At 43.7% G+C, this 12,936-nt stretch overlaps 2 protein-coding genes across 2 annotated transcripts in view; one reads left to right on the top strand and one right to left on the bottom strand.

Moving 5' to 3' along the window:
- Positions 1-1,809: 1,809 nt before the first annotated feature.
- ghsra (growth hormone secretagogue receptor a) lies at positions 1,810-3,377 on the bottom strand. The gene is made up of 2 exons (XM_086183040.1): positions 2,534-3,377; positions 1,810-2,387 (listed from the first exon to the last, which is right to left on the bottom strand). Exons 1-2 carry the CDS (start codon positions 3,375-3,377, stop codon positions 2,074-2,076), a joined length of 1,158 nt encoding a protein of 385 aa, XP_086039166.1. The 3' UTR covers positions 1,810-2,073.
- Positions 3,378-6,874: 3,497 nt separating this feature from the next.
- pld1a (phospholipase D1a) overlaps positions 6,875-12,936 on the top strand; it is a 36,023-nt gene continuing 29,961 nt past the window's right edge. Inside the window, exon 1 of the mRNA XM_086182563.1 lies at positions 6,875-7,053. The gene's annotated coding sequence lies outside the window, so the exon portion shown is untranslated. The remainder of the gene's footprint in view (positions 7,054-12,936) is intronic.

The raw sequence follows: 12,936 nt of genomic DNA, 5'->3' as shown, positions 1-12,936 counted from the left end.
CCATGCATTCACAAGTTCATAAAACAAACACAAGAAAAGACATTTTTATTCTTTTAATCAGTAAACATCTTGTAGAGTCACAGATACTATGTTGTGACATCAGAATGCAGCCCACGGTCAGATACATTAATTAGGTCAGCCCACATTCGTAGAAACCAGGAGGCCATGTTTTGAACTCCAAAGCAGATTAGGAGGCTGCAATGGTGATTTAGGCCGAGCACTACAAAGCATCTACTTTCAATTTAAAACAGGTATAAGATCTAAATGTGACATTTTGTTGACGTTGTCCTCTTTGACTAATTTAGGACATTTCTGATCGGATGTGACATCATATAGCCTATATTACATTCATTCACTCATTTAAAATTCAAACCTCTCACAAGGCAGTAAACAACAGAGGTAAAAAATGCCAAATTTACATTGTGCATTTGAACCTTTGATCTGAACAGATTAAGGAACAGCTCGTACCAACGTGAAACAACACGGCAGCTAAAACTTCAAGCGCCCCTTTAGACGGAGTTTTGCAGAGGTGAGAAAGATGGACGTTGTTGTTGTTGGTGGTTTTTTTGATGACTCATGAAAGATGCCAAAGTGAGGGAGAAATATCGTTTTTTTATGACCACAAGACACAAGCTGTTCCCACACTTTGTTTTACTTGTGGCCACAAGATGTAGTTTGTACCCAAAAATTGTACTCATTTGTGGCCACGTGCTACGACTTGTTCCAACAACTTCATTAACTTTTAGGGACCACTTATATCTTGTGACCACAAGATATTTGAATGCCTCCACACAGGTACACATCCCAGGTGTTACGTTTTGGGGTGGTCTGTCCATCCCTTTCTCGGTAGCACGATATCTCAACGATACCTGGAGGGGATTTCCTCAAATTAGGTATAAAGGCCTCTGAGGGGTCCACAAGTGAACAAATTGACTGCAAACCTATAAATCTGAACCCAACATGGCTGAAGAGACAAAGCCCTGTGTGTCCTATCAAGGTAACTGATGTCAGTAGACCTGAGGTGGTTCAAACGTTGATGATGTAAGAAAATCAACAATGTATGTCAATGGCACAGAGATCAGATGCTTTTATGGCCACAGAGATATAGAATCTAGAATTTTTATTCAGACCTGATGCCTTCTGAATGCACTCGATATATATGAATAAATTTACCCTTTTGAAGATAAATTGTAAAGAGAACTGCAGCTTGATTGAGATTATCTATCAAGAATAAATTATGTAACTAAAGACAAAGTGTCAGTGATGTAGAGAAATGATGAATTCTTTTCATTTCAGGAACGTTCCTTCAATTCCATCCAGCTCATCTTCATCAGATCAACCCAACTTCACCTCGGTGCACAGTTCAGCACAAGAAAAATGATGTATAACTGCACTTTCACAGTCCGAGTCCATGAAATTACATAAATCACATCCAACAGAACAGATATTGATATATTTACACACACACACACACACACACACACACACACACACACACACACACACACACACACACACACACACACACACACATTCTTTCTCTCTCTCTCTCTCTCTCTCTCTCTCTCTCTCTCTCTCTCAGTCTATCACAAGCACACAGATTGGAACGCTAACTTCCCAAAGTTCTACAGTGCTTTCATTGTCATCCAGAATATCAATACAATATATTGATTGGGAAATGTAACATGTCTCATATTAGTTTGTGTGTGTGTGTGTGTGTGTGTGTGTGTGTGTGTGTGTGTGTGTGTAAGTGTGTAAGTGTGTAAGTGTGTGTGCGTGCGTGTGTCTAATGGGCATGATGCGCACCCGTTTTGTTCACATTTGGATCAATGTAAGAAGCACTTGAGGATAATTTGCACTCCACCAGCACGTGTGAACAGTTGACAAGATTTTTTCTTTAAAAAAAAGCAAAGAAAATGATCTGTTTGCAAAAAAAAAAAGAAAAAAAAGCTCTTTTGGTGCATGTTGACAGAATCAAGAGCATGTTTTCCCTCATCCTTCAGTTCCAAGCCTCCATCACTGCTCAGTTAGGTTCATATTTTTGTGAAACACTTAGATTACAAGGCTAATGGTCTAAAAGCTGACCGTGGACTCCGTCCAGCCGTTAGAACCGTCTCCTTTCACCGTACTGGCTGTGCGGGCCCGCGGCGGTTGGTTGTCAGTTAGGCCGAACAGGCGTGCCGCTGCGCCGCGGTACTTCCAGGACATGGTGTTATAGAGGATGGGGTTGATGGCGGCACTCAGATAGAAAAGAACCACGGACACCAAACTGCAGTACTCGGACAACAAGGACAGCAGCGGGGAAGGAGCGTCAAGCGATCGGAACTGCAGGTATCGACCGACGTGGAACGGCAACCAGCACAGGACAAAGGCCAAGACCACCACCACTGGAAGGAGATGAATAGGAGGAGGAGGAGAACGTGAGAAGGTGGGAGAGGAAGAGGAGGGGTATGGAGATCGATTGAGTGTAATTCTAACGGTGTATTAAATGGTTGATGTACATTATCATGCGTAACATCGTGCGTAATCTTACCCAGCATCTTAATGGTCTGCCTGTTGCTTTTGTCCCTGTGAGCCACACACGAGCTGATGTTTGTCTCTCTGTGTCTCTGCCACAGACGGCGACCGATGAGACTGTAGAGCACCGTGAGGCAGAACACCGGCATGAAGAAGAAGACCGAACTCAGCCACACCATGGCACCCATTAGACCTGACTCCACGGCGTAGTGCGTCATTTTACACTCGCGGGTGTCACCGTCTTCCAGGAGATCGAAGTTAGTCTTATTCGTCTCTGTGTAATAATGTGGGGGTCCCATACTGTCCTGCTCAACCCCTACCATGACAAACACGGGCCCGGCGCTCAATAAAGACACAGTCCACAGCAGAAGGATGAGAGCGCGCACACGCCTTTTGGTAACCAAAGCCTTTGCGCGCAACGGGAAGCAGATCGCCATGTAACGTTCAACTGAGAGCGCGGTGATGCTCAGGATGGTGGAGTAGGTGCATGACTCTGAAACGAACTGAAATAATTTGCAGAGCGCGTCCCCGAAGCGCCAGGGCCTGTACCTCCACATGCGGTACAGGTCAAGAGGCATACAGAGGAAAATGAGCAGGTCTGACACCGCCATGCTGCACAGGTACAGGTTAGTGGTAGTGCGCATGTCCCGGTACTTACTGACCACCAAAATGGTCATGACATTGCCGGCCACCCCGATCAGAAAGAGCAGCGTGCATGCGGTGGTGATGACAGTGAGGAGGGGGATTGAGTAGTAATTAAGGGGAGGGAGGACAATGTCATTGTTCCACGAGGCGTTAGCGGTCTCCTCCCAGCTGCAGTTATGAGAGAGGCACTCCGACAAATTGGGCCAGGAGGGCATGCTGTCACCGCGGTTATTCACGGGACCGCGCCTGGCCCTGAAAGTCACTCTGGGTCGGGGACTCCTTAAACCACTTGGAGCCGTTTCCTTCCATCCTCACCTCAAAAGTTTCAGAAGTAATGTTGTGCGTAAAACCAAAATGCGTAAATCTTGAAGGAGTCCTGTTTACAGTGGAGGTGAATGTCTGTCACAGTTATCAAATGAGAAGGGGGGCAACATTACGCTTCTTCTGAGGTCGAACTCTCCACTTTTTCAGCAAACCTCATTCTGAATAGGTCCATTGATGCTGATGGTGTCATTTACTGAATAACCAGTGATTCCAGTCAAACAGATGTAGCAGAGAAACACACATCTAAAATATCTGGAGTCAGTTCTTGCATCCTTTCTTTGCAGCATCCACATGCGATCTGGATGGAGAACAAAAGAAAGGGATTCTTCTTGTGCAAGGTCTTTCTCACCGGCACCGTTTGGGCATCGAACCAAAAGAGTGGAGCAAGAGCCGACTTGTGCAACATGAGTCAGGAGCAGGGTCGTGGAGATGCGGCAGCTGGGGTGTCCTCTCAAACTCAGCCAAACACAAGAGGATAAACAACAGCCAACGTGAAAATAAATACCGTATGACGGAACGGAGACAGTTTGATAAAAGCCACGAGCACCACGTAGGACCGACGCATTGTCAGCATGCAGTTGGAGTCATGCAACCGAAAAAAAGATGAAAGCGAAGTGCGGCAAAGTCGTTGATGTTGACAGAGACCTTGAGGTCCAGATGTGGTCCTCCAGTGGTGCTGCGTATCCAGAGTGAGGAGTCAGGCTCCCAGCGCGGAAACATCATGGACAGGTGAAGTGGTGCTGATGGAGGTTGGGGGTGGGGGGGTGGGGGGTGGGGGGTTCTGCAGTGAGTCCGGAACTGCAACGCCATCTGCAGGTTCTCTGAGGACACTGGCGACCGCACTAATTAAGAGGCGAGGATTTTTATTTGTTTTCGCGAGGGCGCAGCTGTGAGGAGAGGTGAGAGCTCTCCTCTACCTGCTCCATCACATGCACCTGCCTCCAAGTGTCATTGACTATGTATTGCTTTTGAAAGCAATTCTGTTCTTCCAACTATACATCCGATATGGTTTGGAATCACTGGGTCACATGACACGGAAACTGATTTGAAAAAGATTATTTTTGCATAAAATATCAATATTTAAAAAGGAGAAGGCTCTAAAATCGGATTTATAAAGAACTGTTTGTTATTACTTCAGACAGATATCAATATCTTGTATTGATCTGAAGTCACCGGGTCGCAACACATGACCGCTACTGAGAAATAAAACAAGGAGTTTGTATTCAAATATTCACCCATAATATAATGAAATATTATAAGAGAGGCGTGTCTTAATTTTCCAGAGGAGTAGCCCTATCTGGAATTAGGAATCACTTGGTCACATGACATGGACACTATTGAGAAAAGAAGACTTTTTTCAAATAGAATAGCTGTGAAATAAATTAGGGACTGTGATATAGAAAATCAATACAGGTGTGTCTTACTCGGTCACAATTTCTGGTATTGATGCTAAAAGGTGAGGCGGCTCGGTGGTGCAGTGGTCAGCACTGCCGCCTCACGACAAGAAGGTTCTGGCTTCGAGTCCCGGCTCGAGCACGGGATCTTTCTGTGGAGTCTCCCTGTTCCTGTGTGGGTTCTCTCTGGTACTCCAGCTTCCTCCCACAGTCCAAAGACATCAAGCGAGGACGAGGCTGATTGATACTCTAAATTGACCGTAGGTGTGAATGGTTGTCTGTCTATATGCGATATGTGGGAGAGGTAAGGGAGAACATTGCCTCCCACCCAAAGGCGGCTTTGATAGATGAGCAGTGGAAAATGGGGGGCCGGACAGGATAAGCTGTAGAGAATGGATGGATAGATACTAAAAGGTGATGAATAGAAATCAGTCCTTTAGTACAACTTTTGTCTTCTTGTATTGATTTTGAAGACACTTGGTCACATGACATAGATACGATTGGTAAAAACAGCACAAAAAAGGAGTAAAGTTTTCATTAATATTTTCTAACGAATGTGGAGTCACTGGGTCACATAAAATGTGGTCATTTTTTATCTTTCTGCCCTTTGAATTGTTTACCATCATTATGTTTATGACCACTTAATCATGACGTGAAAGAGACAGAGTGAGGAAGAGAGGGAGAGAGAGCAGAAGAAAAGGAAGTCAGAGAGCTTGTGTGAGACCGATCGAAGGGCACGAAAAGAACGTTTGTGTGGTTCTTAGCCTCTGCTGGGACAAATTTCATCTTATCTGGTATGTAGCAGACTTTTCTTTATGTGTGTGTGTGTGTGTGTGTGTGTGTGTATGTGTGTGTGTGTGTGTGTGTGTGTGTGTGTGTTTATGCATTTTTAATATTTAAAACTTCAACCTTTGAACGTTTTTTCTGTGTAATCAAATTAGAGCTCATGGCCACAGAGGTATTGCCTCCTAAACAAGCTGAAATCACTTGTTTACACAAAGAAGTGGCTGAATTGGACAGTTTCTGTGGTAATACAGGACTTCATGGATACATAGATACTTAACGGACATGTGGAGAATGTCTCTACAAATGTAACATTTATTATTAAAGTTTTGCGTCGTGCTCCGACAGTGTTTCCCTAAACGTTTTCGAGCGCTGTTGTTTGTGGTCATTGTATCCGAGCTGTTGTGTTCAAGGGTGTGGAACACCACAGGTTAAAGTCTCTGTCACAAGGGTGTTTGTTGTCTGTCAGTTGTGCAGTACACGCTTTTTGTCACAAGATGGCAGAATAGATCTTTAATCAGTTTAATCCTGGAAAAGGGTGAGAGTTGATGGTTGCCGATGGACTCAGCAGCAGGTCAAGGGAACGTTTCTTTGGATTGAAGCTTTATTTCGAAATGTGTTTAAGAACCATGAAACATACTGATACAACTAATATGCAAACAAATGAGCTCATAACAGGAATGTCATCTCAGGAGCGGCACTGAACACATTTGTAATACTCATTTTAGTCTTACATTAAATACATCTTCCCCAGTTACCAATAAGATAAAAAAAAATTAAGTTTCGCCATGAATGACAATGAGTCATTCTTAAAGTTTTTACATACAATACCATACTATACAATTGAATGTTGAAAAAAAAAGTTTTCAGAAGAGTTCATTTAGCAGGAACAGATGTCAAGTGTAATACATGAATAAATAAATGCATGGATTCAGAGGCAACAGCTACAAAAGTGTACATATTGTTAAATATAATAATAGAATGTGGAGAAAACATGTGAAACAGGGAGAAAGTGGTCGTTAGATGATAGGCAGATGAATGTCAGTGTCTTGTCCCGAGGGGACTCCTCCTACTTCACCAAAACACCCTGCACTTATATCTATCCAATGAATATAGCCAGTGGGCGGGATCTCCTGCTGTGATTGGTGTAGAGTTTCAGACGCCCCTCCCTTTCTGGGGAATCGTAGAGAGTTCACTGTGAGTTTTTCGTCTCAGTAGCCACATATTACACTGAGTTAGGGCCAACTGTTTGCTGTCCACCACAGCTCTTTGTCTGCTCAGTGTGTGTGTGTGTGTGTGTGTGTGTCCGTATCGGAGTCCAGTGATTGAAGCCTGTTGTGGATCGATCAGATAAAGCAACATGTGGACTGCACGTCCACAAAAAGAGCAGGTTGGTAATGTCTCCCTGTCTGAGTCTGCTGTGTTCTATTTGTGTCCATGGAGGATATGTCTGTGTGTGTCTGTGTGTGTGTGTGTGTGTCTTGGGTTTGAGCTGTCACTGGGATCACGTAGAAGAATGCACAGTATGTCAAAGTCAGTATACGTAACTGTTCTTGTTTGGCTGGATTACACAGAAGACAAGTGAAGTTTATGACGTTTTCACAGCAAATGTGTATTTAACGTGATTGTATGACTGAGTCTGCCAGTAGGTGGGTGTGTGTTGGTTAAAATGTTGAAGAGTGTGTAATGTGTGTGTGTGTGTAGGACTCTGCAGGTGTATGTGTGTGTGAAAGTTAGTTGCTACAGCTGGAATGTCATGGATTCTGCAGATACTTTATTACTTGTTCTTTTCTGCAGTTCCCGTGAACACCCCCTAAAATCCCCCCTACCACAGGCACGCTCATGCACACACACACACACACACACACACACACACACACACACACACACACACACACACACAAACGCTTGCAGCAGTCTTTATGTGTATATGCCTTTAATTGTATTCCAAAGAATTTCACCTATTTGTAGATATAAAGTTATGTAACATTGCACTGATTCCTCTTTGTGAAGAAAATCGATTCCAGATGTAGACTCCTCACAGCCCCCTGCCATCCAGCCTGTGAACTCCCAACTGCAGTCTAAAAATGAGAATCTGTGGGTAATTTAATGCTGTTTGAGATGCTACAGCACAATATTTGCATTCTTTTCTGCATCACAAGACTGTTCGTTACCAAATACTGGGTCGTTGTAAGCTAAGACATCTTCACAAGTACATTAAAAAATCCAATTTTGACATCTTCAACATCCAAACTTCAGCCTAAACAAGCGCAAGAAATTTCTCTTGTTCATGTCGCTGTTATTGTCATTATGTTAAAAGAATCTGCCGGTAAATTTAATGTACACGCTCCTCCGGCAAGTTTGTTGAAAAGGATCCTGATATTTTTTTTATTAAATCCTGCAAATGGTTGTCTAGTAACTGAAAGTTCGATGGTTTGATCCCCGCCTCTCCTGTAGACTGTGTCGTGTATTTGAGCAAGTAACGGCTCCTGATGACTTGACTTACACCTCGCGTGGCAGCCTCCACATCAGCGAGGGAATGAGGCTGCATGATGAAACTCTTCCGAGAAAGTACAAGTGCAGGCTACTTGTTGTTTTTAATGATAACGTGGGAAAATAAGAAAAGCACATTAATGGAATTTTGTTTAAGTAACACGTGTAATTTTAGCGATATCGTTTCCTGGAAACAAGATAGTCCACAAATTCTCAACAGTTGGTAGAAAAGCATGTTTACTACAAGGTTTGTGGATTACCCGGGGGATTACTTGAAACACGGTTTTTATTACTGTGAGCAGAACACACACATTACTCAGCTCCATTGTATTGTACAAGCCTGACTTGTGGTGGTAATTTGAAGTCCTGTGCAGTTCTATTTTCTACCCTGCCACTGTAATCATGCCGCCGCCACACTTCAACTTGGCTGCCTTGGTCCTGGCTTTAGGTTTGGCTGAGAGACAGGGAGAGCAGTTCCCTCACTCCTTCAGTACAATGATGCCTTGTGTTAGCGCCAGCTCCTCTGGTGATGATGACGATTGCGCTCTCTCTCTCTCTCTCTCTCTCTCTCTCTGGCGTCTACTTTATGTTTTCTCTGACCATCCCTGTATCCCCCCTTCCCGTGGCGCGAAGGATTAGATAATAGGCAGCTTTAGTGTGGGCAGAGAAGAGAGGTGTCACAGACCTCTCTCGTCGCCTCTCTGTCTCTCTCTCTCTTTCTCTCCACTGCTCTCCTCTCTCTTTCTTTCTCTCTCTCTTGCTCTATTTGTACCATCTGTGCCATGAGGAGCTTGGCACCGCACAGTCTATAAATGCCATTTATGTGACGTGGAATTGTATGCATGCGTTTGCGTGTACATGTGTGCTAATCTTCTACAGAAAGCACAGATTAAATGTATCTTTGAAATCATTTAATTAATCCCAGAGTAGAAATTTAGACTGCCTTTCTTCAGGAGATATTCCCTGCGTTTACCTCCCTCCCTGTCCAGAGTCTTTCCATATACGTCTCTAACCTTTAGGACGTGGCGGCCCATCTTTGTTTGTGAAGAATGACTTCGCTACTTCTGTTTCAAAGAGTGCAAATGAGCTTGTGGAGCCCTTTACTAGGTGGGAGTGAAGACAGTTGGCTTGGCTGGTTTGCCACAATACTTAGTAAATGTCAAGCTTGTTATCACACTCCCAGGAATAGATGATACATCTCAGTGTTTTTCCTAACGCCGGATGGATAATCTGTGACAATCTGCAGCACCTCTGCTGCCTCAACTCCTCAACTTTTTGATGAGCTGACATGTTTTAAGAGAACCGAGTGTAGAGAGACAGAACTCCTGTATGAGGAGCGGATGGCAAGTAGAATAAGGACCAGTTCAGTAAAGGGTTACACGAATTGGTGTGGATATTTTTCCAAGTTCGTATGTTTGAATGGAAATTTGGAGGAATAAATAGTCGTCAATTTTCATCGGTGTACAAACGGGAACACAAGAAGTGATTCACAGCCATATATGCTTATATAGAGTGTTTAGAACCATGCAAATATCCTGCTTAATGCAAGTGTGTTATGGATATTTTCATGCAGTGTTTTTTTTTTTTGCCTTGGTTTTTTTTTTTCACTTTGACAGTCGTCGTGTTCCCGTCATCATATTTTGATGTGCCTTTTTTTATAATCACAAACTACAAAAATACTCTATAATTCCATGAAAAAAACAAAATATTTTCAGGCCTGCATGCTTTTTTTTTTTTTTTGCCTTTTCCAAAAACCCTCTTTTTATGAATAGGCGGTGAGTCTTTATCTCATGTGACCAACCACTTGCTTCTGCTGCAGGTTTTCCCAAACAAACACAACCATTAGGTGTGAAAACATGGTTGGTAGTAGCAACAGCAGCTTTGGACTGAAGAGGATGCCATATTTTTCAGCTGTATTTTAAATTTTTGACCAAATAATTTGGTGTCTGGGTTTGTGACCTCCCTCCTCTGATGAAAATCCATCCATCCATCCATCCATTTTCTATACCGCTTATTCATTAAGGGTCATGGGAAGGCTGGAGTCTATCCCAGCTGACATTGGGTGAGAGGTGGGGTTCACCCTGAACGGGTCGCCAGTCCGTCGCAGGGCCATCAGGAGCAATTAGGGTTCAATAACTCGCTCAAGGATACTTTGACATGGTCACCGGGGGAAGTGAGGATTGAACCAGCGACCCTTCTGTTGCTAGACAGCTGTTCTACCTCTGAGCCATGCCGCCCCAATGAAAATCCATATAATGCAACTTTGTTATTTGACCCAAACAGGTTGGTAGAAACAAAACTTTCCTGCATTTTCTTGTAGACTTTGCTTGTTTTTCCTTTTGTACTCATCTCAACCATAACCTTCCTCTTCCTCTGGGCTTCTGTTCTTTGAAATCTGAGCTAGCTTCTTGAACCTGAAAGCAGCACTACATGTTTGAGTTTGTGTCATGTGCCCTCTAAGGCAAAATTATAGTCCTCTGATAGATGTGCAGAGTGGGAAGAGGAGTGGGAGGAGGAGGAGGAGGAGGCACCTTTCTCCTTATACAGCTCAACATAGGCTACCATCAGGGTAGTAGTGAAACAGTTAATTGAAGCTAAAATGTTGCATAACATTGCTTCAAATGTCAGTGTAAAATGCCACATTTCATCCATCCATCCATTTTCTACTGCTTATCCTGTTAAGGGTCGTGGGGGCCTGGAGTCTATCCCAGCTATCTTCTGCCTACACCCTGGACAGGTCGCCAGTCCATCGCAGGGCCAACACAGACAGACAGACAACCATTCACACTCACAGCCACACCTACGGTCAATTTAGAGTATCAATCAGCCTCGTCCCCTCTTGATGTCTTTGGACTGTGGGAGGAAGCTGGAGAACCAGAGAGAACCCGCACAGGAACAGGGAGAACATGCAGACTCCACACAGAAAGGTCCTGTGATGGAGCCGGGGCTCAAACCAGGAGCCTTCGTGCTGTGAGGCCACAGCGCTGACCACTGCACCACCGTGCCGCCCATACCACATTTTGAAATTAAAGAAAAAAATCTGTAGCTATATTTTGTCATGACTTGACACATCTTTATCACCACTTTCCAAGTAATGCCTGATTTTTAAAGAATATATCATCTGCAAATTTTCAATTTATGAAATGTTAGTTAAGTACATGTGGAACATGAAAACGAGAAAATAATCTTTATTTACCTTCCACTATCTTTGCTCCAACAGGATGCCCTAAAGCAACAGAGGAGGAGAAGCTTTTCCTCTAGTGCATTTGAAATATAAATATTTTCCACTCAGCTTTGGAAGAGAACAATCCCACTAGTCTCCCTCTTCAAGGCAGTTTAGGACTCCTGCAGGGTTCACAGCTCAGCTCCCAGCAGTGGCTCGAGCATGGAGGGTTCCCACCTTGAAGAGTAACGATTGAAGTTAGCTCAGACTATCATTATCCTGCGTTAGAAGTGATATGACAGGGTCAGGTGTTTATCCTCGAAATCTAGAATTCGGCACCGTACTCGTGTTTTAAACAATTAATCCTAGCTCTCTAGAAATTTGAGCCTTGTTTGATTATGGAGCAAATAACCACGACATCACAAGGCAGATCCGCTGTTTGGGGGTGGCAAAACATTAAAGCAATCCCTCACCATTAAGCTCATACGTACAACATACAACATCGTATAAGGATTTTTACCTGTCAAGTACAAATAGGCATCTTGAGCTCACAAAGACTTTTTTTTTTTTTTTGCCAATCATTCCTTTTGTGACTCCAGAACGCAGAAAGGGCCAGGGACTGTAGCTCCTGTAATAATGTCAGTGCTGCTTTAAGACATTCCTTTGTTCTCTTCGGGGCTTGAGAGCGGAATGACAAGAGGGGCATGAATGTTTCTAAACTGTTCGGCTTTTTTGGCTCGCAACTCAATAGTGACGTTCAGGGTTCATGTGGCCTGTATTTTGTTCATGTATGACCAGACTGACATACAACCGGGCTTGATAATGTCCAGCAGCTTATGCTAATAAAAGAATAACCATTTGGTAACCCCAGTACCAGTGTGGCTGTGAGTGTTTGGCTAACTTCTCATGCTACTACTATGCTAACTCCACTCAACATCACGCAACCACTACAGTGACTCCACTTAAATTTAGCATGAAGCTAATGGTGACTGGTTACTAATGTCAGCAAAGCTGTCCAAACGCCTCAGTTACAAACTGTCCAGCACATGTATACCCCATGTCCATGCTCAGTTCTCCACAAACACTTGATCTGAGCTTTAAGCACTGCCGCGAACTAGCATGGACAAGTTCTAGCATATCGGTTCTATTGACTGTGCTAGCTAGTGGTGCTCTGTGCAACCATGAATGAGCAGTACAGAGGAAGAAGAGTGGTAGTGCCTTTTGTTTTTAGCTCAAATCACAGTGTGTGCAGAGTCCTGAGCATACAAATGTATAAAGAAGACGTTGATTATACCGGATTATGCTCTCTGGAGTTTGTAAATGCGTGTTGTTGGCAAGCATTAGCTTCAAGCTGAAAGTATGTGGCTGACACTTTCTGCATTCTGGAGACACAAAGAAGAGATGCAGGTGGGGGAAAATAAATTGTGAGCTTAAGACAACTATTTGAGAGTGCTTGAAAGACAAAATAAAGAATCAGCACCTCCAAGTCTGAGTCCATGTTTCTTGCCAGGAAAAGGGTGGAGTGCCATCTTTGAGTCAGGGATGAGATCCTGCCCCAGGTGGAGGAGTTCAAGTACCTTGGGGTCTCGTTCACGGGTGAGGGAAAGATGGATTGTG

This window comes from Aulostomus chinensis, chromosome 17, assembly GCF_037954235.1.
Source record: "Aulostomus chinensis isolate RoL2024-O1b breed Wild chromosome 17, RoL_Achi_v1.0, whole genome shotgun sequence".
Taxonomy (NCBI): domain Eukaryota; kingdom Metazoa; phylum Chordata; class Actinopteri; order Syngnathiformes; family Aulostomidae; genus Aulostomus; species Aulostomus chinensis.
Note: the sequence above shows the minus strand (reverse complement) of the source record. Positions and strands in the feature narration are given on the sequence as shown.